This window comes from Oncorhynchus keta, chromosome 28 (genome assembly GCF_023373465.1).
Source record: "Oncorhynchus keta strain PuntledgeMale-10-30-2019 chromosome 28, Oket_V2, whole genome shotgun sequence".
Classification (NCBI taxonomy): Eukaryota; Metazoa; Chordata; class Actinopteri; order Salmoniformes; family Salmonidae; genus Oncorhynchus; species Oncorhynchus keta.
This window is the reverse complement of record NC_068448.1, coordinates 59,349,408-59,374,943: the sequence shown is the minus strand read 5'-3', so window position 1 is coordinate 59,374,943 and position 25,536 is coordinate 59,349,408. Positions and strand designations below refer to the sequence as shown.

The window sequence follows — 25,536 nt, the reverse complement described above, 5'->3', positions numbered from 1 at the left end:
GTAGGGGATTTGAACCCGGTTTAGGGGGTAGGGTTGGGTAAGCGATACAAACCTGGTTTAGGGGGTAGGGTTGGGTAAGGGATACGAACCCAGTTTAGGGGGAAGGGTTGGGTAGGGGATACGAACCCAGTTTAGGGGGAAGGGTTGGGTAAGGGATACGAAAACGGTTTCGGGGGTAGGATTGGAAACAGGATATGGACCAGGTTTAGGGTAAGGGTTTGAGGAGGAATTTATTTCTATAGAAAAAAATAGGGTATAGAAACTTGCTCTTCAGGAGTAGGTGGTTGAGGATGTTGCTTGTGTTTGTTTCCAGCATCCAACAGGAGCGGGCAAAAAATATTACGCACAGGTCTTCTCCAGAGCAGCGACACACGGCGGTTTGGATCTCAGGTAAGTATTCAGGTAAGTATTGGGTAGGTATTAAGGCTTTTCTGTGTAAGCATGTATTATTGAAATAAAAAATGAATTAATTAATAATAGGTCACTGCATGTAAGTATACTGTACATGTTTTAAAAGGCATGCAAGTTTGAAAAATGTTTGAAAACATGCTGGCCTTCTAGGCAGAGTTGCAAAGAAAAAGCCATATCCCAGACTGGCCAAAAAAAAAAAATATTAAGATGGGCAAAAGAACACAGACACGGGACAGAGGAACTCTGCCTAGAAGGCCAGCATCCCGGAGTCGCCTCTTCTCTGTTGACGTTGAGACTGGTGTTTTGCGGGTACTATTTAATGAAGCTGCCAGCTGAGGACTTGTGAGGCGCCTGTCTCTCAAACTAGACACTCTAATGGACTTGTCCTCTTGCTCAGGTTTGCACTGGGTCCTCCCACTCCTCTTTCTATTCTGGTTAGAGCCAGTTTGCATTGTTCTGTGAAGGAAGTAGTACACAGCGTTGTACGAGATCTTCAGTTTCTTGGCAATTTCTCGCATGGACTGATGAGTTTCAGAAGAAAGTTATTTGTTTCTGGCCATTTTGAGCCTCTAATCAAACCCACAAATGCTGATGCTCCAGATACTCAACTAGTCTAATGAAGGACATTTTTTTGCTTCTTTAATCAGAACAACAGTTTTCAGCTGTGCTAACATAATTGCAAAAGGGCTTTCTAATGATCAATTAGCCTTTTAAAATGACATACAGTACTAGCTAACACAACATGCCATTGAAACACAAGAGTGATGGTTGCTGATATTGGGCCTCTGTACACCTATGTAGATATTCCATTTAAAAAAGCTGCCGTTTTCAGCCATTTACAACATTACCAATGTTTACATTGTATTTCTGACCAATTTGATGTTATTTTAAATGTACACAAAATGTGCTTTTCTTTAAAAAACAAGGACATTTCTAAGTGACCCCAAACCTTTGAACGTTAGTGTAGGTATACATTAACCATGGGTGAGTAGCAGGTACTTATTGAGATGAGACTAGTCACAGCTGACCTTTAGTGAGCTCCCAGTGAATCACAGCTATTCTTCATATCTATTGAACTGGAAACAGCCACAGGAAGATCTGACCTTTAAGTTACAACAACCCCTGGCCCGTAATACAACAAAGATCCCTGATTTCACAATTACACACTCAAATCAAGAGAAATTGTCAAAAAACACACAAAAACAGTTCACAGTCAATATGTAATCCACATAACCACAGACAGATGCAAATAGTATTAGTAGTAATAGTAGAATACATTCTAAGCTTTGGTGCAAGGCAAGTTAAACTAAAAGTAAAGCTGGCTTGTAGGTAACACTGGGAGTGCAGGGCAAGTTAAACTAAAAGTAAAGCTGGCTTGTAGCTAACACTGGGAGTGCAGGGCAAGTTAAACTAAAAGTAAAGCTGGCTTGTAGCTAACACTGGGAGTGCAGGGCAAGTTAAACTAAAAGTAAAGCTGGCTTGTAGCTAACACTGGGAGTGCAGGGCAAGTTAAACTAAAAGTAAAGCTGGCTTGTAGCTAACACTGGGAGTGCAGGGCAAGTTAAACTAAAAGTAAAGCTGGCTTGTAGCTAATACTGGGAGTGCAGGGCAAGTTAAACTAAAAGTAAAGCTGGCTTGTAGCTAATACTGGGAGTGCAGGGCAAGTTAAACTAAAAGTAAAGCTGGCTTGTAGCTAATACTGGGAGTGCAGGGCAAGTTAAACTAAAAGTAAAGCTGACTTGTAGCTAACACTGGGAGTGCAGGGCAAGTTAAACTAAAAGTAAAGCTGGCTTGTAGCTAACACTGGGAGTGCAGGGCAAGTTAAACTAAAAGTAAAGCTGGCTTGTAGCTAACACTGGGAGTGCAGGGCAAGTTAAACTAAAAGTAAAGCTGGCTTGTAGCTAACACTGGGAGTGCAGGGCAAGTTAAACTAAAAGTAAAGCTGGCTTGTAGCTAACACTGGGAGTGCAGGGCAAGTTAAACTAAAAGTAAAGCTGGCTTGTAGCTAACACTGGGAGTGCAGGGCAAGTTAAACTAAAAGTAAAGCTGGCTTGTAGCTAACACTGGGAGTGCAGGGCAAGTTAAACTAAAAGTAAAGCTGGCTTGTAGCTAACACTGGGAGTGCAGGGCAAGTTAAACTAAAAGTAAAGCTGGCTTGTAGCTAACACTTGGAGGAACCAAACTAAACAGATGCAGTGCTTGATAAACATGAAACAATGACCTCCAGTTCTGATGTGGTATGCGAGAGAGGAGATTGTCTGGACATTCACAGGTGGAATACCTCAGGCTGTCACGATCACCTATTCATCTCTGTTCATTACAACTTCTGATCCTTCTGATTATCCCTCCCAACATATAATGTCTAATTTCATAGCTCTGGGCTTGTGGTCCGACTGCCATCCACGCATGCTTGTTAGGAAATGTAGCATTGGTGCGTCAGTTTGTCAGATAGAGCCCAGACGCATAAACATCCATTATTTTCTGCCTTCCCCTTTCTCTTCCTCCCTCCTTTCTCTTCCTCCCTCCTTTCTCTTCCTCCCTCCTTTCTCTTCCTCCCTCCTTTCTCTTCCACCTTCACTCTCATTATCACAGCCTTGACACAACGGGGAAGAGAAAAAAAACTCAACGACAAAAACAACAACACATCCCCACACCACCATTGTTTAGAAATAATGCCACGTTTTGCCGCCCGGTTGATTATTTGTAGATAATTGGCTTGGGAATATATAAGGCAATTATTTATCCACACTAATAATTATTTTCATATAATCAAGGTAATTTTTCACAGCACAATTACAAAGCAGAGGAATCGATGTTGTCAAACAGACATTGCTGGACGTTTTTGTTTCTTCTTTCTCTCTCTCCATCCTTTAGTTTCAGCATACGGGCATGACGGCTTGAGGCAGGCCTCTCTTGGGCACATACGGTGTTGTCCTGGTAACCATTTTGATGCACTCGATGATAGGGCAGACACTGAGACAGAGAGTGCAGCCGGTGCAGCTGTCGTTAACTATAGGGAAATGGGTCTCAGGGTCAAACGAAATAGCCTGCAGAGAGAGAGAGCGAGAGAGCGAGAGAGAGAGAGAGAGAGAGAGAGAGAGAGAGAGAGAGAGAGAGAGAGAGAGAGAGAGTGCGTGAGAAAGGGGAGAGAGAGAGAGAGCAAAGGCTATAATATAAGGTTTGGAATGGCTGCCATGGACCATCATTGACATGGTTTTAGCATGCTAGGCTAGCACAGGAAGCCCCGCAATGAATCCATGTTATGTAGCTAGTAGACCAATGTGTTCTGCACTGTAACATCAAACAAGGCATATTGTGTATTCTGTTATCACAGTGGATTTGTAATAATATTGAGTTCTATTTAAATCATCTTGCTCTGAAAATGTATAAATTGCCCTCATGCAAACGGCATGGTGTTGCATATTGCCGTCAATTCATCATGCTGATACATCATTTACCCTTTTATGTTTATTGTCCATGCGCAATAAAATACATATTTACAACAGATGTCTTCAACATATTGTTGTGAAAATCATTCAGGGGACATCTACATCTAACCCTGTATGCAATATGAATGAGAAAAAAAATATATATACAGTACCAGTCAAAATTTTGGACACACCTACTCAAGTGTTTTTCTTTATTTTCACTATTTTCTACATTGTAGAACAATAGTGAACATATCATAACTATGAAATAACACACATGGAATCATGTAGTAAGCAAAAAAGTGTTAAACAAATCAAAACATATTTTGTATTTTAGATTCTTCAAAGTAGCCATCCTTTGATGACAGCTTTGCACACTCTTGAAATGACCTCAACCAGCTCCACCTGGAATGCTTTTCCAACAGTCTTGAAGGAGTTCCCATATTATGCTGAGCTCTTGTTGGCTGGTCTTCCTTCACTCTGCAGTTCAACTCATCCCAAACCATCAAAATTTGGTTGAGGTCGGGTGATTGTGGATGCCAGGTTATTTGATGCAGCACGTCTTGGTCAAATAGCACTGACTGGTACTGTATATAAAAAAAAGTGTCTGTGTGTGTGGAACCACCTATTTGATGGAGACACATTATCCTGATGAATGCCGGTCTTCATTAGAAACCATTAATAACACATAATCCCTCTCAGAGATCCACTCACAGACAATGAGCTCTGATGGAACAGTCCGTGCTACTTCATCAATACTTCTGCTGATAGATAATGGGGACATTTATTTACCAGGGAAGAAGAGATTCTTTCTTTAATAAAACTGTCATACTGTTCCTTCCTCCGACAGAGGTACTTTCACAGAGAGCGAGAGACTAATGTGCGTCACTGTGACTATAATGAAAACTAGGCCTTGTCACAAGGCATCCCCTTTTCAGGAGATAGTAAGGGCCAGTCTGGTCCTTAAACAGGCTTTGATTAGACTTGTTCCCGAGCACGTGTGTCTCTGAGTGAGCGTGTGCTTCAAACAAATGGAGGGGATGTACAGTGCAGTATGTACCTGGTACCCAGAGTCATTGCAGGTCATGTAGCACTTGCCACAGTTGATACACATCTCCTCATCTATAACAGCCTCGACCTGCTCTGTGTTGTTCAGCTCCCCGTATGCACCGATGTGCTTCAGAGCCCTGGCTATAACATCCTGGGAACAAGAAAACACTAAATAATTACACACAGAACATATTATAGATATATATAGGATCTCTATGGCAACACACATTGATCAAAGGACCTGGTCTCAGTCCTGTACTGTATCTTACATGCCTTGTAAACATTATGGCTAAATCTAGGCATCTGTTCCAATATCTACACTAGCATACTACTAAGAATGAAGCAATGTATTGGGCATGCATTTTACAGTACATCAAAAACATATTTCAAAGTACTATGGGAGAACTAAGGGGTGTTCTCTTCTCTCTTACCTTGACAGCTGGGACTGGTCTCTTGGGGGTGTACGTTCTGGTGCCATTGGCCTCCACTACTGTGGTCTTCTCAACGTAGTCTCTCACTGCCTTCTTGTAGTCGGCCAAAACCCTTTTCTTCTCAAGCAGATAGGGTCCAAAGCTGGGTAAACTCTTAAAGTAGGATTGATAGAAGGCTGAAGGTTAGTTGTTAAATTCTAACAGCTTCAGTTGTAACTTAATATTGGAGGTAGTGAAATTCTGAAAAATGATTGGCTTTCCAGGATAGCTTTTTTCAATTTGAGTTTACTCCTCCGGTAAAATATGACTGACCACTTTTTTTTCATTTAGAAAAGTAATGTTGGTTTTAATCAAAACTGTTTAAAGATAGATGTGACCATGTTATTGATGGTTTTTGATAGTTTAATATGCTTCTACGTAAGCATTGTACTTATTCATAACTCTCCAATTATCTTAGCAATAACAAAGTAATAGATTACAATTTGTAAGAGTGAATTTATTTAAATGTTTCACCAATGACATGTCTTATGCATATATTGTCTACCAATGCCATTTCACTTGTATCAATCTTTTGTATCTCTTTGTAATATTGTCTCGTGTCCTCTTTGACCATATGTTGACAGGTTTGTTGACCTAAGAGAGAGGTTGTTTGTCTACTTACTGCTGATGAGTGTTTCAGCTGCACCTCCAGTACAGAGTACTGAAGCATCACTGATGTGCCTCATTAGAAGCATCAGATGAGAACAAACAGACAGCGAGACAGGGATGAGACAGGAATGAGACGAGGATGAGATGAGGATTGGAGAGCCACAGACTGACCGCATTAAAGGAACACTGTTTGCTTTGGAGTAAGTGGCCACTGTTTTTCATCCTGGGAAATTAATGAGATCCGTTCGGCCAACATTTACACGTTAACTGTATCAAGCTGGAGGTGTCCCCTGGGCTTATTGAGTGTTGTACAGCGTTTAGATTTTTTCCCCCTCCTCCTGTACACCACAGCAAGTGTACAGGATTACAAGTGAATGACCCACTTTCCCCAAAAACAAGAAAAAAAAGTCAAAAACTAAAAAAGTACAATAAAACCACATTTGCTTCAGTTCCCGTTTGAAATTACATCTCTTTCCCCATCTGCTGTGCAGTGCATCGGACGTGATATTGAAAAATTGTTTGGCTTTTAAAAGTGAAATACAAGCTGATGGCGGTCATGGAGGGTGGTTTTCAGGGAGATTATTGTTGTGGGTTTACTCCCGTTTGCATCTCCTGTAGGCCCTCTACTGTAAAATCATGCAATATATTTGCAAAAATATTCATTCGCCTTCCTGGCTTAAGACATTACCGTGTCAATGAACAGGAATTGCTTGCTCACTCAAAATGGTTGCTGCTTGTCTGCGAGCTATTCCCCTTGAAAACAACGTGTTGGCGGGATGGAGGTGATGCAGCTACAGGAGAACATTACCTAAAGCACTTAAAAGGCTTGTCTGAAATGGGCAATTTTGTTTCAGAGAAGAAGAACAGCCAAAACACAATAACATTCTCGAAGGAAAAAAAATACAAATCTATGATTGTTTTTTGAGAAAATCTTTGAAAATGTGTTTAAGGGTGTACGATTTCATCCAAATACAGCTACAGCCCTTGTACAGACATTCTACTGTATAGATGTGGGATTTGGAGTCATACAGTCTATGCTTTTTATATATATAAAAAACATAGTTCTCTGTGAACAGTATGGGCATTCATGTTTGTCTGATATAACTAATATCATATATTGATGAATCAATATTTTCCATTCTAATTAAAACGGTCAACAGTTAGGGTCCCTTACCACTACAGTGACCTCATTGATCACTTGATGTGTTGTGAAATCCGATAGAAAATGTATTGTAATGTTTTTAAAATGTTATAATTGCCTTCATTTTGCTGGACCCCAGGAAGAGTAGCTGCTGCCTTGGAAGGAACTAATGAGGATCCATAATAAACACAAGATATTAATCAAGCCATGAACTTTCTCACCCTTCCGTCTCTTGACCGTCAATCAACTCATGATGATTATTGATGTTGTTGTTTTTAAAATTGCTTGTTTTTTGTTGTTGCTTTTCAGAGCTTTGATATTTCTTTATGTCATGAATTGCGCTTTAAAAGTTGAATAAATTATTATTAAGCACATGTCCCCTTTAACCTATGCCTGCCTACCAAAGACCAAAGGTACACTTCTGATATTCAGACGGCATTTGAGCCAGAGGAGTCTTTGATCCTTAACAAGGACAGTTTGTGTGAGTGCAACTGAGATAGAGAGATACAGAGGAGGGGGGGGGGGCACAGAGAGAGAGGAGAAAAAGAGAGAAACAGAGAGAGAGAAAAAGACAGAAAGAGAGGTATCTAGAGAGAGAGAGGGCACGATAGCTAGAGAGAGAGAAAGGGAGAGAGAGAGGGATCACTCTTTCTTTATCCATACATCTCCGTAGCCCTGCCCAATTGTGTGTGTACGTGTGCATATGTTTGTGTGTGCTTGAAGAAAGACGTCCACCACAGGCCCCTTGCGATCTCTTGGCAAGTGCTTAAGTGGAGAAGTAACTGCTTGTTGTGATTCCTCTAGATTACCATATTCATGACGGTTTGAAGGCAGAATCCCACATACTTATGGCCCCAACATAGGAGGGGATTAAGCTCAGGCTGGCAGGCTGTTTGTCTGCCGTGTGTGTGTGTGTTTGTTTGTGTGTGTATGGAAATTGCAGTGATGCCAGACAGGCAAAGCAAGCTCCAACACAACATGCCACTGAGGCCGTGTGGAAAGCCAATCCCATACCCAGGGTGCCACTAATTCATTTCCACCGCACATCTCCAAATTGACCAGAGGAAATGAGGTAAGACCAAGCTGTTCAAAGTATCGACATTGATTCAGGTTTTGAAATGTCACTTTTTTTCTGTCTCAGTTTCAACTTGCCTCCTTTAACAAGCAGCTTTTTCAAATCTATCAGAAAAGTTATCATGAGACAAGCAATTCTACTGGAGCTCTTCCCTGCATTATCCAGTACGACTATTAGATAAGAGACTTCCCTGAGAAGCTATCTGTGAATACTTGCAGGTGTACTTCCTCTGAAAGTTAGACTCGGGATTAGTCTTCTTGGCATATCAAGCTAATGCAATGCCATTTATTCTTGCAAGCAAATAGAAATGAACTTGTGTTGCCACTAGCTCTGTCGTTGCTAAAATTAGTAAATTGATTGAAAAACTACACCTGCACTGACTCAGTTTCAAACATACCTAATATTTAATGTGCTAGCAATGTGTTTCTGTGCTCTGAGAGGCCATAACAAAACAGAGATCACAGATTGTATTGCTGTCTTTCTCCGTCTTCTCATCCACAGCTGTTCTCCAAATATCACCTCCAAACCGGTGAGCGAAGTAACCCAAAGTACAGATGGTTAGTAGGCAACACATTGCAACTTTTATTAGTAGATCCTCGGGAAAAACAGGTGTGCGTGACATGTTTTTCTGCTTTTCATTGAACCATTTATTCAAATTAATGCGGTTTGTTTTTAATTAGATTTTTTTCTCTCTCTTCTTCAATTTCATATGGTAATGAGATCATCTCTAAGCTCGATAAATATCATATGCCCACATTGTGTGCATAACATTAAAAAGTAGCAAAGGTTTTAATTGTACATGAAATACCACACATTCAATTTGAACCACCTCTAAACATCCATACGTAGCGGCACACCAGGACATTTCACATAAGGACAGCCTATGTCCAAATCATTAGATGTATGTGCAGTCAGACTTTTACAGGAATTATACACTGCTAACCTATCGTGCCCTTATGTTTCAAAAGGAATCTCAAGGCAGTCGGTCTGTCCTTTCGTCCGTCCACACAAGGCCATCCACATGAAAAGACTTCAAGGTCATAACACTGGAAAGCACTCCCCTATGCATATTGTGCTGCCAGGCCACACTCCAAAGGAGAAGCCCTCCAACCCTCTGTGAGCTAGGCCTCTCTACTGTATCTGCGAACAACATTAAGGCGTATTGCTCCCTCAAATACACGCAGCCATTAAGAAAAGAGATCAGGTCACAAGTCTAAAGAGAGAAGGAAATGAAAAGCAACAACAACCCTGGCAGCATAAAAAGTGGGTGATTCATCCTCACTAAACTACTGCTTACAATGTGCCATGATTAAACGTGAAAACCGAAATGTATACATCTGTGTGTTCAGCCCTCATTCATTTAAACCAGGCACAGTAGTACCAGATAGAATAACTGTTGGATTAGAACCTGTTCTTGTTTTTTCCCTACCTCCTCTTCTTCTTCTTTTCCCCCTGCTATAACAGAACATTAAAATGTATTTTAGCCTCTAAGGTCCATGGCTATAAACCACAGAGTGGAAGGAAGGGGCTGGGGAAACCACAGCCAGAGATGAAGGCCCACCACACCAACCACAGCAAAGAGAGAGGGAGATAGGGAGAGAGAGATTGGGTAGGTTGAGTGCCGTAGTCTTTTACCCAAACTGCCAAGCAGCGAGCGCCAGCCACGTCTTAAAACAATCACACAACAACCCTTAATTGGGCGCCAGTGTTCCTCCCCCTAACAGGTAAACAAACAAACACAATAACTTGGCATCAGTTTGATTTGTTTGTGTGTTGTGTTTTGTTCTGTTTCTTTAAACTATTAATCAAGAGAGCAGTGTAGCAGGAGGAATTAATAACCTGTATTGTATGTGCATCTGATCTGCCTTCATAAATTATGCGGTGAGTGGAGAGGAGTCTGTTACCTTGTGTGTCGGTACAGATCAGTTTTAGAGGTTGGAAAATCACCTCCCATGTAAAAACTGTGTGGGTGAAACTCATCTCCAAAACCCCAAAGTGGCAATTAAAAAGTTCCTGCAAAGGACTTGTTGACTTGTGTTGCATGTTCGTTAACATTTATCAATATGCAAACCAATTTGGTCCCAATTCATTCTGATTTGGCCGCATTATACCACACAAGTTCCACAAAATACAGACGAGTAAGCTTGGTTTCCAAATGCCCAAATTTCTGTTAATTACTATAGCTTCCGCCTTGGGCCAATCAGTGTCATTTTGTAAATGCCGGATCTCAATGGCAAGACAGAGTCATTCACCCAAGTTTCGTCAAAATCGGCCCAGTGCTGTTTGAGATATTGGTAAACTCATGTACGAACGAACGCACACAGATCCACAGTTCCCTCCCCGATTTCATCGCGGGGGACAATGAAGGCACTGAACATTGAGACATGTTAGCTGATATTTGGCCAGACCAACAGCATGGTTTCTCTCCTTCTCTCACTGTCAACCCCACCAACAGTCAGAAAGACAGTCAGCCAGCCAGCCCGCCCACCAGAGGTCCCTAATAACAAACACACAAGCGGCTCAGAGACATGATTTGGCCTCTGTCTCAGGGGCCGAATATGAGGGCGGCCTAATGAAAGATCCCAAAGAGGAAGCAGACAGCCGTGGCAATAACTGTACATCTATACTCTGGTTGGGGAGGACGGTCTGGCTAATGGTCTGGAGGACAGGCTGACTCCCCTTTCACTTCTCATAACATTTACCACAGTCTGTGTCCCAAATGGCACCCCATTCTATATATAGTGCACTACTTTTGACCATAGCCCTATGGGCCCTACATAGGGGTTAGGTCCCATTTTGAATGCAGCCACAGAATGGTTTGGATTCCACAGCCCACACCTGGACTGGTGTTACTCACATCAGGTTCAAACAGAATAAACAGTGGGTGTAATTGATGTACTGAACACATTGGGAGAGGGATTTAAAGGCTAGTGAGTGGATACCTCATCTGTATTTAAATCTGATCCTACCTTTAATTGACAACAATGTCAGGACATTTACATCTAGTGGAAACGGTGCCTGAGGAAGGTCTGCAGCATCATCAAGGAACACATAAATACCACCCACAAGCTGCTCACTCCCTTATTGTTGGTCAGACGGTATCGGAGCATGAGGTCTGATACCAACAGGCTCAGAGACAGTTTCTATCTACAAACCATCCGACTGCTGAACACTTGAACTGGACTGACCACCTGCACCTTAACACAAATGCACTCACTCAAGCTCACACCCACACAGACATACACTCATCCACACACGCGCATGCACACACGCACACCACAACTGCTGCTACCAGACTCTTACTATGATTGCTAAATTAAACACTTGCCCCTGAATCACCCCTTCCCCAAAACAAGTGTAAATTACTGGACGATAAGTTGTGCCTTCTTGTATTACAATTATGCTAAAAAAATGTATTCTGTTGTACTAAGTCATTTACCTTAGGTTCATGTTCTTATATTTTATTATTTATTATTGTTGTTGCATTGTCGAGAAGGAACCTGCAAGTAAGCATTTCATTGGATGCTGTATACCATGTGTATCCTGTACATACAACTAATAAATGTGTCAGGTAGTCTTACTCTGGGTAACTTTCACAATCTACAATTCAAATAGTTGTATTTTGTGCCTTTTAGAGGCATATTGTGGTTTCTCTATTAGTGCCAACAAACAAAATGGCAACAAAGTGCACTATCATAATTTTACATTTGATTCATTTATCAGATGCTCTTATCCAGAGTGATTAGGGTTAAGTGCCCTGCACAAGGTCACAACAGATTTTTCACCTAGATGGCTCGGGGATTCGCTTAACCGCTAGACTACCTGCCATTGGATGAAATATCTACGAAAATACTTCAACAATCAACTTTCCCTCAATAAAGTAATAGAACATCAGAGTGGTCAGTACCACCCCCCTCCCCAGCCAGCACCCTTCCACCACCCCCAATATCAGCCCATCACCACCTCACCTGAGCCAGAGTGTTTCCAGGCAGGCCCCCAGCAGAGAGGGGGTAGGTCAGGCTGGTCCAAGGCTTCATTACCCCTGCAGGCCTGCCAAGCTCAACCAGACTCCGCCGTGCCGTGTAGCCAGGCCAAACCACTATTTAACAACCCCCCCCCCTCCCCAACTGTGCAGCAGCTCAGGGGTAGCCTAGCCAGCAACACCTCTCTCACTCCCACCCCTTGTTTGGAATTGGCACCAGCAGAGAGGAGAAGGTGGAGGAGGAGGAGAAAGAGGAGGAGGCGACTGTGTGGATTGGGAGGCTGTGTGGGGGTGGAGATACCAGGAGAGACACCACAAAGAGGTAACATTGGGCTAGTTCTAGTGGACTGTGGAGCTCTCCCTCCCTGTGTCAGCCCAGTAGTGGGTCTCATCGCCTGTTCCAGCCAGCCTGCTGCCTAACAAATACCTGTGGTGCTGAGCCTCCCGTCTGGGGCATGAGCAGTCCCACACGGAGCACATGTTAGCTTCACACGTTAGCTAGCATCTCATAAGCCTAACTGTTACTGTCAGCTCACAGGGTTGCAATCACCATGCAGTAGAGTGATGGGTCTGCACTTCAGTTTGCACCATGCACTCCATGTTTCTGCTGATGCTGTGACCCAGTATGTACTGCACATCAGGCGTGTGCTTAGTGCATTCTTAATTGCAGTAAAGCAAAACTAGTCCGTTTCTGTCGTGTGAGGCAGCTTGATGGAGAAGTACACCCCCTGGACACGATGCTCTTTATTTATTTATTATAAATGTTTTTGTTTTTGCTCATATGACCACTCAAGACATGAACTTTATAATGACTGTCCATCTCATGATGTTGTGATGTTGTTCTTCAAGTCTTTTTTGTGTGTTTTAAAGCACTTTGTTAGTCTTTGAAAAGCGCTATAAAAGTTAAATAAATTATCCATATTATTTTTGCAGTAGTAGGGATTTTATGTCTGGCATGTTATTTGCATGTTCCAGAGTCCAGCCAAGACTGTTGACTGTGTGCAAACAGTTGTACATGAACCTGTGTTGACAGCCCAAAAAATGAATTTGTTTGATGTAGCCACCCACTATTGAAGCACAGCCAAGATAATTATTTGATTTACCATTGAGGTAACTTCAGTCTACTTCTTAAATTACTTATGAAGGACTGAAGTTCACTGAAATTGGACTCCACACTCTAAACGGTGAAATAAGGATAGATCATCCCATGGGAGAGCATGGATTGCCACCGAGGCAGACTATTTGAGACAGCATTCTCTCTCACTACTTATACTAACAGTGAGAGAGAGAAAAAAAGATGTCTTTAGCTGAACGCTCCTACTCCTTTTATCAACTGACATTCCTGGGAATTGCAGTGACAGTGACTTCTCTTCTCACTTTCTTTTTCTCTTTTATGAGCTCTGTCTCTCGCTCTTGCTAACTACATCTCTTTTTTCTATTTGAGGTTTCTTTCTCTACCTTTCTCGCAAATGTCTTGTGCACTCTGACACACACAGCCCCACTGTCTCTCTACCAAACCTTTTTTTCCCCCACCGACGACTCTACCTTTGAGTCTGACTTTCTGAAGCACGCACACATCCACCCAATCCACACACACCCACACACACCCACACACACCCACACCCACAGCTTACGTTAAACACGTACACACACATAAATACACAAAACCCTTGTCTTGACTGTACTGTAAGTAATGTGATCTTGCTCCCCCCTCCTCCCCTCCATGGTGTGCTTGGTGTATTTGTCTCATTGGGTCAATGCTACTGTTCCTCTGCCTCGCGGCAACAGCTGCCCTACACACAAACACAGGTGAGATGTCACTTTCTATCTATACTGTCCACTAAGTCAAAGACAGGGCCCAGGCTAGCTCTGTACACCAGGTCTCCATGAACGCTATGAGGCATTCCTATCTACAGGTAACTGCCAAAATAAAGGAAACACCAACATAAAGTGTCTTAATAGGGCGTTGGGGCACCACGAGCCAGAACAGCATCAATACACCTTGGCATAGATTCTACAAGTTTCTGGAACCCTATTGGAGGAATGTGACACCAATCTCCCATTTTTAAAAAATCCATAATTTTGTGTTTTGTTGATAAGGCGCCGCTACCAGATCTCCCATAAGAGTTCAATTGAGTTGAGATCTGGTGACTGAGACACTCACACCATTTAAAAAAAATGTTTCTTATCTTTAACGGCATTGTTGGAAAAGGACCCGTAAGTAAGCAATTTACTGTTAGTCTAGACCAGTTGTTTATGAAGCATGTGACAAATACAATTTAAGGGTAGGTAACAAAACATCCGTCACACTGATCCTCAACACAGGGACCCCTCCTCAGGGGTGCATACTCAGCCCCCTCCTGTACTCCCTGTTTACTCATGACTGCACGGCCAGGCACGGCTCCAACACCATCATTAAATTTGCCGACGACACAACAGTGGTAGGCCTGATCACTGACAACAACGAGACAGCCTATTGGGAGGAGGTCAGAGACCTGGCAGTGTGGTCCCTGGACAACAAACTCTCCCTCAACGTGATCAAGACAAAAGAGATTACCGTGAACTGCAGGAAAAGGAGGACCGAGCACGCCCCCATTCTCATCGAGGGGGCTGCAGTAGAGCAGGTTGAGAGCTTCAAGTTCCTTTGTGTCCACATCACTGACAAACTAACATGATCCAAGCACACCATGACAGTCGTGAAGCGGGCACGACAAAACCTATTCTCCCTCAGGAGACTGAAAAGATTTGTCATGGGTCCTCAGATCCTCAAAAGGTTCTGATGGCAAGGCACTACAGAGGGTAGTGCGAACGGCCCAGGACATCACTGGGGCCAAGCTTCCTGCCATACAGGACCTCTATACCAGGAGTGTCAGAGGAAGGCCCTAAAAATTGTCAAAGACTCCAGCCACCCGAGTCATAGACGGTTCTCTCTGCTAGTGGTAGAGGAGTGCCAAGTCTAGGTCGGAGAGGCTTCTAAACAGCTTCTACCCCCAAGCCATAAGACTCCTGAACATCTAGTCAAAAACGAACTGACTTGTTGGAAAGGTGGCATCCTATGATGGTGCCACGTTGAAAGTCACTGAGCTCTTCAGTAAGGTCATTCTGCTACCAATGTTTGTCTATAGAGATTGCATGGCTGTGTGCACAATTTTATACACCTGCCAGCAATGGGTGTGGCTGAAATAGCCAAATCCACTAATTTGAAGTGGTGTTCACATACTTTTGTATATATAGTGTATTACTACCTATGGCTGCAAATACTGAGGTGGCTTATTCTAATACTTACCCAACAAAAATGCACAAAATCAAAGATTTGGCAAATCATTGCGCACATGTTAGGATACACATCATTAAATATCTTGAAACAAGTTACAGGCAGTAGCCTAGAAGAAGAAAAATAGAACTCAATTGATTGAACATGAAATGTATTTCAACACGATTAAAATAGGCCTACTGTATTTATATTTGAATGCAGTCATCTCTATTTTCATTTTTTTCACTTTTTATATTTCACTTGCCTGTATCAATTGCAAAGACATTAGCAACATTGTATTTGTTGTAGTCAACTTTGTTCTGAGGTTATCGGCGGTCCCAGGTAGACGGATAAACCATGTGATTCTATGTTTAGAGGTGATCTTTTGTGTATTAAGTGACACGGGAGGTTAAAGAAGCATCTAACGAAGCACTAGCTGTTCTACGAGTGGTCAGAGGCAGAAGTTAGATTAGGAACGTTTTCAAGTGCAACATTAATAACAATGGTTTTGGAAAACACCTTGGAGATTTAACGATGCTCCTACGAAGGCTCTAACAATGAACTTGCTTTTGGGAAACCGGGCCCAGAGCTATTTCATACATTTACATTTACATTTAAGTCATTTAGCAGACGCTCTTACTATGTAATACATTACGTGAGAGCTGAGAATTGACCTTAACAAAAAGCAACGTCCAAAAGAGTCAACAAATCCTTATTTTCTTCTAAGTAAAAGCCAGAACAAAGCTTTTGTGTAAAAACTACTCCGGTTAATGTTGTCGCCTGAGAGCTGAGAGCCGGTGATGTGAGTGATTCGTCCTTTCCTGGTGTCACCGTGCACTAGTATCAGTCAGTGTATCCAGCACCACGTTGCCCCAGGGAGATGTGATGTACAGGCTGCTTGTCCATGTCTGGGACAATGTTTCTACATGACACCACACAGCTTCACACACACACACACACAGCTTCACACACACAGCTTCACACACACACACACACACACACACACACACACACACACACACACACACACACACACACACACACACACACACACACACACACACACACACACACACACACACACACACACACACACACACACACACCACAACCCCTCTCTACGTTCTCCTCTCTCTCAGCTTCAAGACAACACCACTACCTCTTTTGCTATAATTGTTGTTGTGCTGACAATTCCCCATAACAATGGAGAGCTATACAGCAGCAGATGAGGGAATTACTGTTTCCACTTTTCTGATATTCCTCACCTCCTACACATTTATTCCTTCCTCTCATCATCCACTCCTCCACTCATTTAGCATTAGCATTTAAACTGTTGCCTTTGCGATGCAATGTCCCGTCGTCAGGACTGTCGTAAATCTGGAGCGTTTGGGAGCTTTAAAGCCTTCCCTCGGTTGGTGTAGAACCCACATGCCTGTGATCTGATAACCACCTCTAATTTGGAACGTTGAAAAGAGTTTACTGAAGTTGTATTTTCCCTCATTTACATTCATTCTGGGCATTTCACATTTATTTTCTCTTTCTCCCATAAATATGACAGAGATTGTAGAAATGCAGAATTGTGGACTGTAAAACCTAATGGAGGGAATGTTTTGACAATTGCCTTTTGTCAAATTTGATTTGAGATTTTTTTATTTTGTATTGTGTTATGAACAACTGGCATTGGATTAAGACGGCGCTTGTACAAATCGTTTTCCGAGAATGATTGATGTTCTATTTCAAAGTAAACTAACAATAATAAACCATTAGGACTTTTCCTCGCCGTCTGTGCTTTTTGAATTTGAATTTATAGTATCTAAGCTATTCATCATAGGCATGTCTGGCCATTTATATTAGTGCCAGAACCAGTGACTAAAGCACCTGCTCTTAGCCAAGTTATTATAGGAGGGGATTTCAGACAAAGCCACCTCTTTTGATTCAAATCTGATATTAAACCATTCCTCAGAAGGTTGATCTGTGAGCTCCTTCAGTGAGTCAGACCCTGGTAGCTGGAAGACAAAACAGCAGCCTTGAAATCAGCTGTAGCTCTGAATAGAACAGAGCACTTAACATTCAGTGTGGACAATGCAGTAATTGCAATGTGATAATGTCCAGGCTGCCACCAATAGTGTGATGTAAATACACAGGTACAGATGTGTCACAGTAATAATAGTAAATGCAGTAACTAAAAGCCTGCATGTCATCTGCTGTTGAAATGATGATGTCTGGTTTATAATGGATGGTTAAAGGGACCAAGACCAAGAGGACCAAGCTGATAATAGGAAGTAAATGGAAGGGGTGCAGGAGTAGCGAAGGGGAAGTGCAGTCACAGTGCAATGCTAATGGGTAAGTGTGTACATGTAGATGGTTGAGCTACATGAGCGAATGGTTGGATTAGCTGTCAATCACTCACCTTGCCCACCAGTTCCTCCAGTCGCGGGACAGGTTTGCCCTTCTGGTGGCGCAATGTGGGAGGTGATTGGCCATCCCAGTCCTGTAGCTCCTCGATGCTCTTCAGGTAGAGCAGGGTCTTTAGACCCAGGCAGTAGTCCTCGATCAGAGTGAAGTCCTGGTTCTGCACCGCGCTGCACACCTAGTGGCGGAAAATTGCACATGCACGCACACACGCATACAATCACGCACACAAAACACACACACACACACAAACACTAATGATGTTATTAGTTACCAGTGAAAAGCATGAACTGACACACACCCTATAAATGTTCATAGCGGTGCTGACTAGTGGACAATCAACTGTATGAAAATATACAAAGAAAGTTAAACACTATATATGCTCTATATAAACTCCATAACCAACGTTTGGGCAACCATTACACTAACTTGGGTACACAGTGCAAAGTACATAAATATGTAATTCGGAATTACATAACACAGAGTATTGAATTCCCCCATACTCTAGTACAGAGTTTCCCAAACCTGGTCCTGGGGCCCTCGCACTACACGGCTGATTCAAATCATTCAAGCTTGATAAGTTGGCTATTTGTATCAGCTGTGTAGTGCTAGAGCAAAAAACTAAACGTGCACACAGAGGAGGCCCATGACCGAGTTTGGGTCGAAGCCAGCGTTTTATAGGTCTCAGATACCACACTACCTACACACTGCTTACAGTCTCCACTCATTTACAATGAAATCCAACTATTTAATTAAAGGTTAGTCAGATGGAATAAGGCTGATCACGGCAGCAGTCAGTTAGAGAAGAGTGGTGAAAGGCAGGCGTGTAGTAAAACTCCTGGGTGAGCCCCATTCACAAGGTTTATCCTCTCTTTCCTTCCTTCAGCAAAGAGAGAGACTATCTGATCTGCATCACACACTGGGAAACCTTGTCTTTGTGTATCTGTCTGTCTCCACTACTTCATTTTGACAGAAGCCACGGTGCCACGGTGAGTCTTAGAGCAGCCGGAGAGATAAGACGACGTGCTTATCAGACACCGCCATCTATGAGCTGAGCTGAGCTGACATCGCCCTGCACTGATCTGACTGAGAACAACTCCAGGATTAAAATGAGGCCGAGTACTGAACCTAGGGGAACACCACATCAAACAGACCAGACTGAGGTCGGGGCCTGTTTTCACAAAGCGTCTCAGAGTATCAGTGCTGATTAGGATCAGGTCCTTCTTGTCCATATACTCTTAATCATCATGATCGAAAAGACAAAACTGATCCTAGATCAGCACTACTACTTGAGATGCTTGGGTTAGGTTAGTGGGGTGAGGTTTTGTCAATGTTGTTTTACATTGCTCTGAGATAGTCATAACAAATTATTTCTAGAGGGGGAAATGAACGTGAATCTGTTCTGCTGTGTCATTTGTGTATTACAAAAAGTAAATTCACCAGCGACTGGCCCCATGTTGTGAAAATTAAGGCATTTATTCTCTCAAGCTTTGGCTCAGAGATATGCTTTCATTAGGATTCTGATTTGCATAGCGCTGCTTGTTAAAAGAAAAAAAGCTGGTTGTTGCCTGCCCCTATATGCCCTGCTCCAAATAAATAACACAGAATACATTTCTGATCAGGATGTCTACATCATTCCAACAAATAGTATTGGGGGAAAACAACTGTGGACATGCATTAGATTTCAGTGATTCACAGGGAAAATATATGTCAGTTATTAGGACTATACACTACTCATTCTAGGAGGTAAAGACACAACATGTACAGAGCCTTCAGAAAGTATTCACAACCCTTGACTTTTTCCACATTTTGCTGATTAAATTGAGATTTATTGTCACTGGCCTACAAACAATACCCCATAATGTAAAAATAATGGTTTCAGACATTTTTACAAATTCATAAAAAATGTCAAGTTTACATTTCTTGAGTCCAAAAATATTCAACCAATTTGTTATGGAAATTCTAAATAGTTTCAGGAGTAAATACAGTGGGGCAAAAAAGTATTTAGTCAGCCACCAATTGTGCAAGTTCTCCCACTTAAAAAGATGAGAGAGGCCTGCAATTTTCATCATAGGTACACTTAAACTATGACAGACAAAATGAGAAAAAAATGACATTGTAGGATTTGTAATGAATTTATTTGCAAATTATGGTGGAAAATAAGTATTTGGTCAATAACAAAAGTTTATCTCAATACTTTGTTATATACCCTTTGTTGGCAATGACAGAGGTCAAACGTTTTCTGTAAGTCTTCACAAGGTTTTCACACACTGTTGCTGTTTTTTTTGGCCCATTCCTCCATGCAGATCTCCTCTAGAGCAGTGATGTTTTGGGGCTGTTGCTGGGCAACACAGACTTTCAACTCCCTCCAAAGATTTTCTATGGGGTTGAGATCTGGAGACTGGCTAGGCCACTCCAGGACCTTGAAATGCTTCTTACGAAGCCACTCCTTCATTGCCCTGGCGGTGTGTTTGGGATCATTGTCATGCTGAAAGACCCAGCCACGTTTCATCTTCAATGCCCTTGCAGATGGAAGGAGGTTTTCACTCAAAATCTCACGATACATGGCCCCATTCATTCTTTCCTTTACACGGATCAGTCGTCCTGGTCCCTTTGCAGAAAAACAGCCCCAAAGCATGATGTTTCCACCCCCATGCTTCACAGTAGTTATGGTGTTCTTTGGATGCAACTCAGCATTCTTTGTCCTCCAAACACAACGAGTTGAGTTTTTACCAAAAAGTTATATTTTGGTTTCATCTGACCATATGACATTCTCCCAATCTTCTTCTGGATCATCCAAATGCTCTCTAGCAAACTTCAGACGGGCCTGGACAAGTACTGGCTTAAGCAGGGGGACATGTCTGGCACTGCAGGATTTGAGTCCCTGGCGGCGTAGTGTGTTACTGATGGTAGGCTTTGTTACTTTGGTCCCAGCTCTCTGCAGGTCATTCACTAGGTTCCCCCGTGTGGTTCTGGGATTTTTGCTCACCGTTCTTGTGATAATTTTGACCCCATGGGGTGAGATCTTGCGTGGAGCCCCAGATTGAGGGAGATTATTAGTGGTCTTGTATGTCTTCCATTTCCTAATAATTGCTCCCACAGTTGATTTCTTCAAACCAAGCTGCTTACCTATTGCAGATTCAGTCTTCCCAGCCTGGTGCAGGTCTACAATTTTGTTTCTGGTGTCCTTTGACAGCTCTTTGGTCTTGGCCATATTGGAGTTTGGAGTGTGACTGTTTGAGGTTGTGGACAGGTGTCTTTTATACTGATAACAAGTTGAAACAGGTGCCATTAATACAGGTAACGAGTAGAGGGCAAGGGAGCCTCTTAAAGAAGAAGTTACAGAACTGTGAGAGCCAGAAATCTTGCTTGTTTGTAGGTGGATTTTTAAAATCATTTTGGTGGCTGACTAAATACTTTTTGCCCCACTGTATGTTTTTAACAAGTTACATAATAAGTTGCATGGACTCACTCTGTGTGCAATAATTGTGTTTAACATGATTTTTGAATGATTACCTCATCTCTGTACCCCACACGTACAATTATCTATAAAAGGTCCCTCAGTCGCGCAGTGAATTTCAAACACAGATTCAACCACAAAGACCAGGAAGGTTTTCTAATGCCTCGCAAAGAAAGGCACCTGGTAGATGAACAACAACAAAAAAGTAAACATTGAATATCCCTTTGAGCATGGTAAAGTTATTAATTACACTTTGGATGGTGTATCAATACACCCAGTACACGGATAAAGGTGTTCAATTCCATATCAGTTGCCAGAGAGGAAGGAAACCGCCCAGGGATTTCACCATGAGGCCAATGGTAACTAAAACAGTTAAGAGTTTAACGGCTACGAAAGGAAAACAATTAGGATGGAGCATCTAGGGCTGTGGCGGTCCCGAAATGACATCAGCCGGTGAGTGTCAAGCAAATAACTTATCGGTCTCACGGTAATTGACCGTTAATTAACATAAACACATTTAGCACCTCCTGGCTTACACACATAGCCTACAAGCCATTTAAACAAGTCGAATAAATCCACGTAACATAGCCTACACCTTCACAATAAATCCATTATGTACTTTAGACAGGTCTAAAGAAGCATGATATGATGAAAATGTAGACTATTTCAGAAGAACAGAATAGCATACTCTGAGTTGTCCTTAGGTCCTGATCTGGCTATGCAATATGGCTGTGGGCTACACTAGTTAATTTAGAAGACAAGATTTGCTTATAATTCTGTGGCATTACTTTATATTATGTAATAGTATGATGAAGACAATTGAACAAAGCTAAATAAAACAAACATTTTCTCCAAACGATTTGAGGGAGTGCTCACATGCGGCTATTCTGTGTTGAGCGGTTAACAAGGAAATAGGTACTCCTATATAGTTAATTTAGAGTTATTAATGTAACTTTAGGTGTTCTACAAATGTTGGGCTACATGTTTTGATTTTGAATACATTGTAAGGCTGAGACTTTAATGATGATTTGAAAAAAGTCGCTTGAAAAGGCAAGAGCTCTGCTTTTTTTTGCAGGATGTGCACACTCCAATAGTCTCTCATTCACAATTTGACAAGCACTTGATAATGCCTCGAATTTCACAATGGCATCCCCTTTGTGGGCGTAATGCACCCTAAAAAAAAATCCATGCCTTTTGCAGCCCGGAGTGATGCGTTGTGCCCTTCTCCCCGAGTGTGCTGCGCATTCTGAAGAATCTCTCACTCATACAGCTCTCCGTCACGTGATTGGGTCTTTCTCACAGGCTACAAGTTCAGACAGACACATTGGAGATGCAACTGTGCGTGTCCTTATCCAATTCCGAGGTGCATATTGAAGATATTGGATGAACTGTCCACATTAACTTTTTTGTCAGCCAACAAGATGAGTAGGCCTAACGAACAGCAAAAGCACTAGCCTACGTCAATCTACTCTCCCCCATAGTACAAAAGTCAGCCTATTCTATTCTGTGCAACAAATAAATATTACAAACAGTCTGGGACAGTTGTGGGATGCGATAGATCCCAAATGAATACTAGCATCAACAAAAACATTTTATGCAATGTGGCTGATGCATTAGAACTTTTAGCTTAAAATGTTGTTAAAGTATGAGGCTATTTCTTCACATTATAAACGCAGCAATGCGCACATTGTATTAGGCTATAAGCGCAAATGGTGCATTGTTATGGTTAAAATGATCTTCCCTAAACTTGAAACTCACACGCTGCTTATAAACTCAGCAAAAAAAGAAACGTCCTCTGACTGTCAACTGCATTGATTTTCAGCAAACGTAACATGTGTAAATATTTGTATGAACATCACAAGATTCAACAACTGATACATAAACTGAACAAGTTCCACAGACATGTGACTAACAGAAATTGAATAATGTGTCCATAAACAAAGGAGGGGGGGTGGGGGGTCAAAATCAAAAGTAACAGTCAGGATCTGGTGTGGCCACCAGCTGCATTAAGTACTGCAGTGCATTTCCTCCTCATGAACTGCACCAGATTTGCCAGTTCTTGCTGTGAGATATTACCCCACTCTTCCACCAAGGCACCTGCAAGTTCCCGGACATTTCTGGGGGGGAATGGCCCTAGCCCTCACCCTCCGATCCAACAGGTGCCAGACGTGCTCAATGGGATTGAGATCCGGGCTCTTCGCTAGCCATGGCAGGACACTGACATTCCTGTCTTGCAGGAAATCACGCACAGAACGAGCAGTATGGCTGGTGACATTGTCATGCTAGAGGGTCATGTCAGGATGAGCCTGCAGGAAGGGAACCACATGAGGGAGGAGGATGTCTTCCCTGTATGCACAGCGTTGCCTGCAATAACCGTACTGGGAGTGTCCTAACTTTTCATAACTGTGACCTTAAATGCCTACAGTCTGTAAGCTGTTAGTGTCTTAACGACCGTTCCACAGGTGCATGTTCATTAATTGTTTATGGTTCATTGAACATGCATGAGAAACAGTGTTTAAACCCTTTACAATAAAGATCTGTGAAGTTATTTGGATTTTTATTAATTATCTTTGAAAGGCAGGGTCCTGAGAAAGGAACATTTCCTTTCTATGCCAGTTAGGCTCTACACCCCATGTAAAGCGGATTAATGTGCTTTTGGCCACATTAATTGTGAATCAAACCTTTTTAAAACACATAGGCCTATGGGCTAGGCTACATGAGGTGTGTGACTATGATTCACAAAAAAAAGAAGAAACGTTTCTTATGCTGGACATCCTTCACAAGTGACAATATATCATTCAAGTGACGGGCTAATATTGTCACCCATCAGAGTATTCTTGATTTAATCTCGTCTTTACATAATACTAAATAATATGTGTGTGACATTTGTTTGGATTTAGAATGGACCATTATCATGCACCTGTATGGAAACAGGGGCAGTGGGGAAAAAATACATGTCATCTATGGACTTAAATAGGGAATGGAGTACGCTTTTCCCCGTGGTTCATTTTCATGCCAGCCAGGTAGGCTATACTCCTGTTGTAAATATAATCAAATGTGCTTAACAGCCTTTAGAAATGTTGCGCAACATGGGCTCTCATGAAGTGTTTGATTAGATTTTCAAATACATTTGCATTTATGTCAGAGTTATTACAGGGACAGTAGAGTGCTGAGTAGCAGGCAGTTATCAAGTTTGGTAGGCTACCATTGACCAGCAGCAGCATCAGAGCTTGGAGAAGTTTAATTTACCGTGACTAAGCGGTCATGTGGAATTTGACTGTCTTTAAGACGAGTGGCCGCCGGTGTGGCGGTAATACAGTCACCGCAGCAGCCCTAGGATCAACAATGTTGTAGTTACTCCACAATACTAACTTCATTGACAGAGTGAAAAGAAGGAAGCCTGAACAGAATACAAATATTCCAAAACATGCATCCTGTTTACAACAAGGAACTAAAGCAATTCACTTTTTGTCCTGAATACAAAGTGTTATGTTTGGGGCAAATCCAATACAACACATTTCTGAGTAACACTCTCCATATATTCAAGCATAGTGGTGGTTACATCATGTTATGGGTATGCTTGTAATCGTTAAGGACTGGGGAGTATTTCAGGATCAAAAATAAACTCCTAGATGAAAACCTGGTTCAGTTTGCTTTCAATTCACCTTTCAGCTGGACAATAACCTAAAACACAAGGCCAAATTTACATTGAAGTTGCTTACCAAGAAGACAGTGAATGTTCCAGAGTGGCCGAGTAACTGTTTATACTTTAATCTGCTTGAATATCTATGGCAAAACCTGAAAATGCTTGTCTAGCAATGATCAACAACCAATTTGACAGTGCTTGAAGAATTTTGAAAGGGGCAAATGTTGCAAAATCCAGGTGAGGAATGCTCTTAGAGACCCAGAAAGACTCAGCTGAAATTGCTACTAAAGGTGATTCTAACATGTATTGACTCAGGGGGTTGAATACTTATCTAATCAAGATATTTTCGTGCTTAGATTTTTCATAAATCTTTTACAAAGTGTTAGAATTGTTCTTACACTTTAAAAATTACACAGCATGTTGTGTAGATCGTTATCCAACAATTACAACTTTAATCCCACTTTGAAACAACAAAATGTGGAAAAAGTGAAGGGGTGTGATTACTTTCCAAATGCACTGTATATCTCTGATCAAAAAGATATGCAAATGCTTGTTGATGGAGGAGAGGTGGTGGTGAAGGAAAACTAAAACATGGGGCT

At 42.0% G+C, this 25,536-nt stretch overlaps 1 protein-coding gene across 2 annotated transcripts in view; it reads right to left on the bottom strand.

Moving 5' to 3' along the window:
• Window positions 1-1,033: 1,033 nt before the first annotated feature.
• LOC118361160 (dihydropyrimidine dehydrogenase [NADP(+)]-like) overlaps window positions 1,034-25,536 on the bottom strand; it is a 237,050-nt gene continuing 212,547 nt past the window's right edge. For both annotated transcript variants that reach the window (XM_052483339.1, XM_052483340.1), the window contains 4 exons: window positions 17,830-18,009; window positions 5,321-5,473; window positions 4,900-5,040; window positions 1,034-3,458 (listed from right to left, as the gene is read on the bottom strand). In XM_052483339.1, coding sequence (XP_052339299.1) covers window positions 3,288-3,458; window positions 4,900-5,040; window positions 5,321-5,473; window positions 17,830-18,009 — 645 coding nt within the window. In that variant the 3' untranslated portion in view covers window positions 1,034-3,287. The remainder of the gene's footprint in view (window positions 3,459-4,899; window positions 5,041-5,320; window positions 5,474-17,829; window positions 18,010-25,536) is intronic.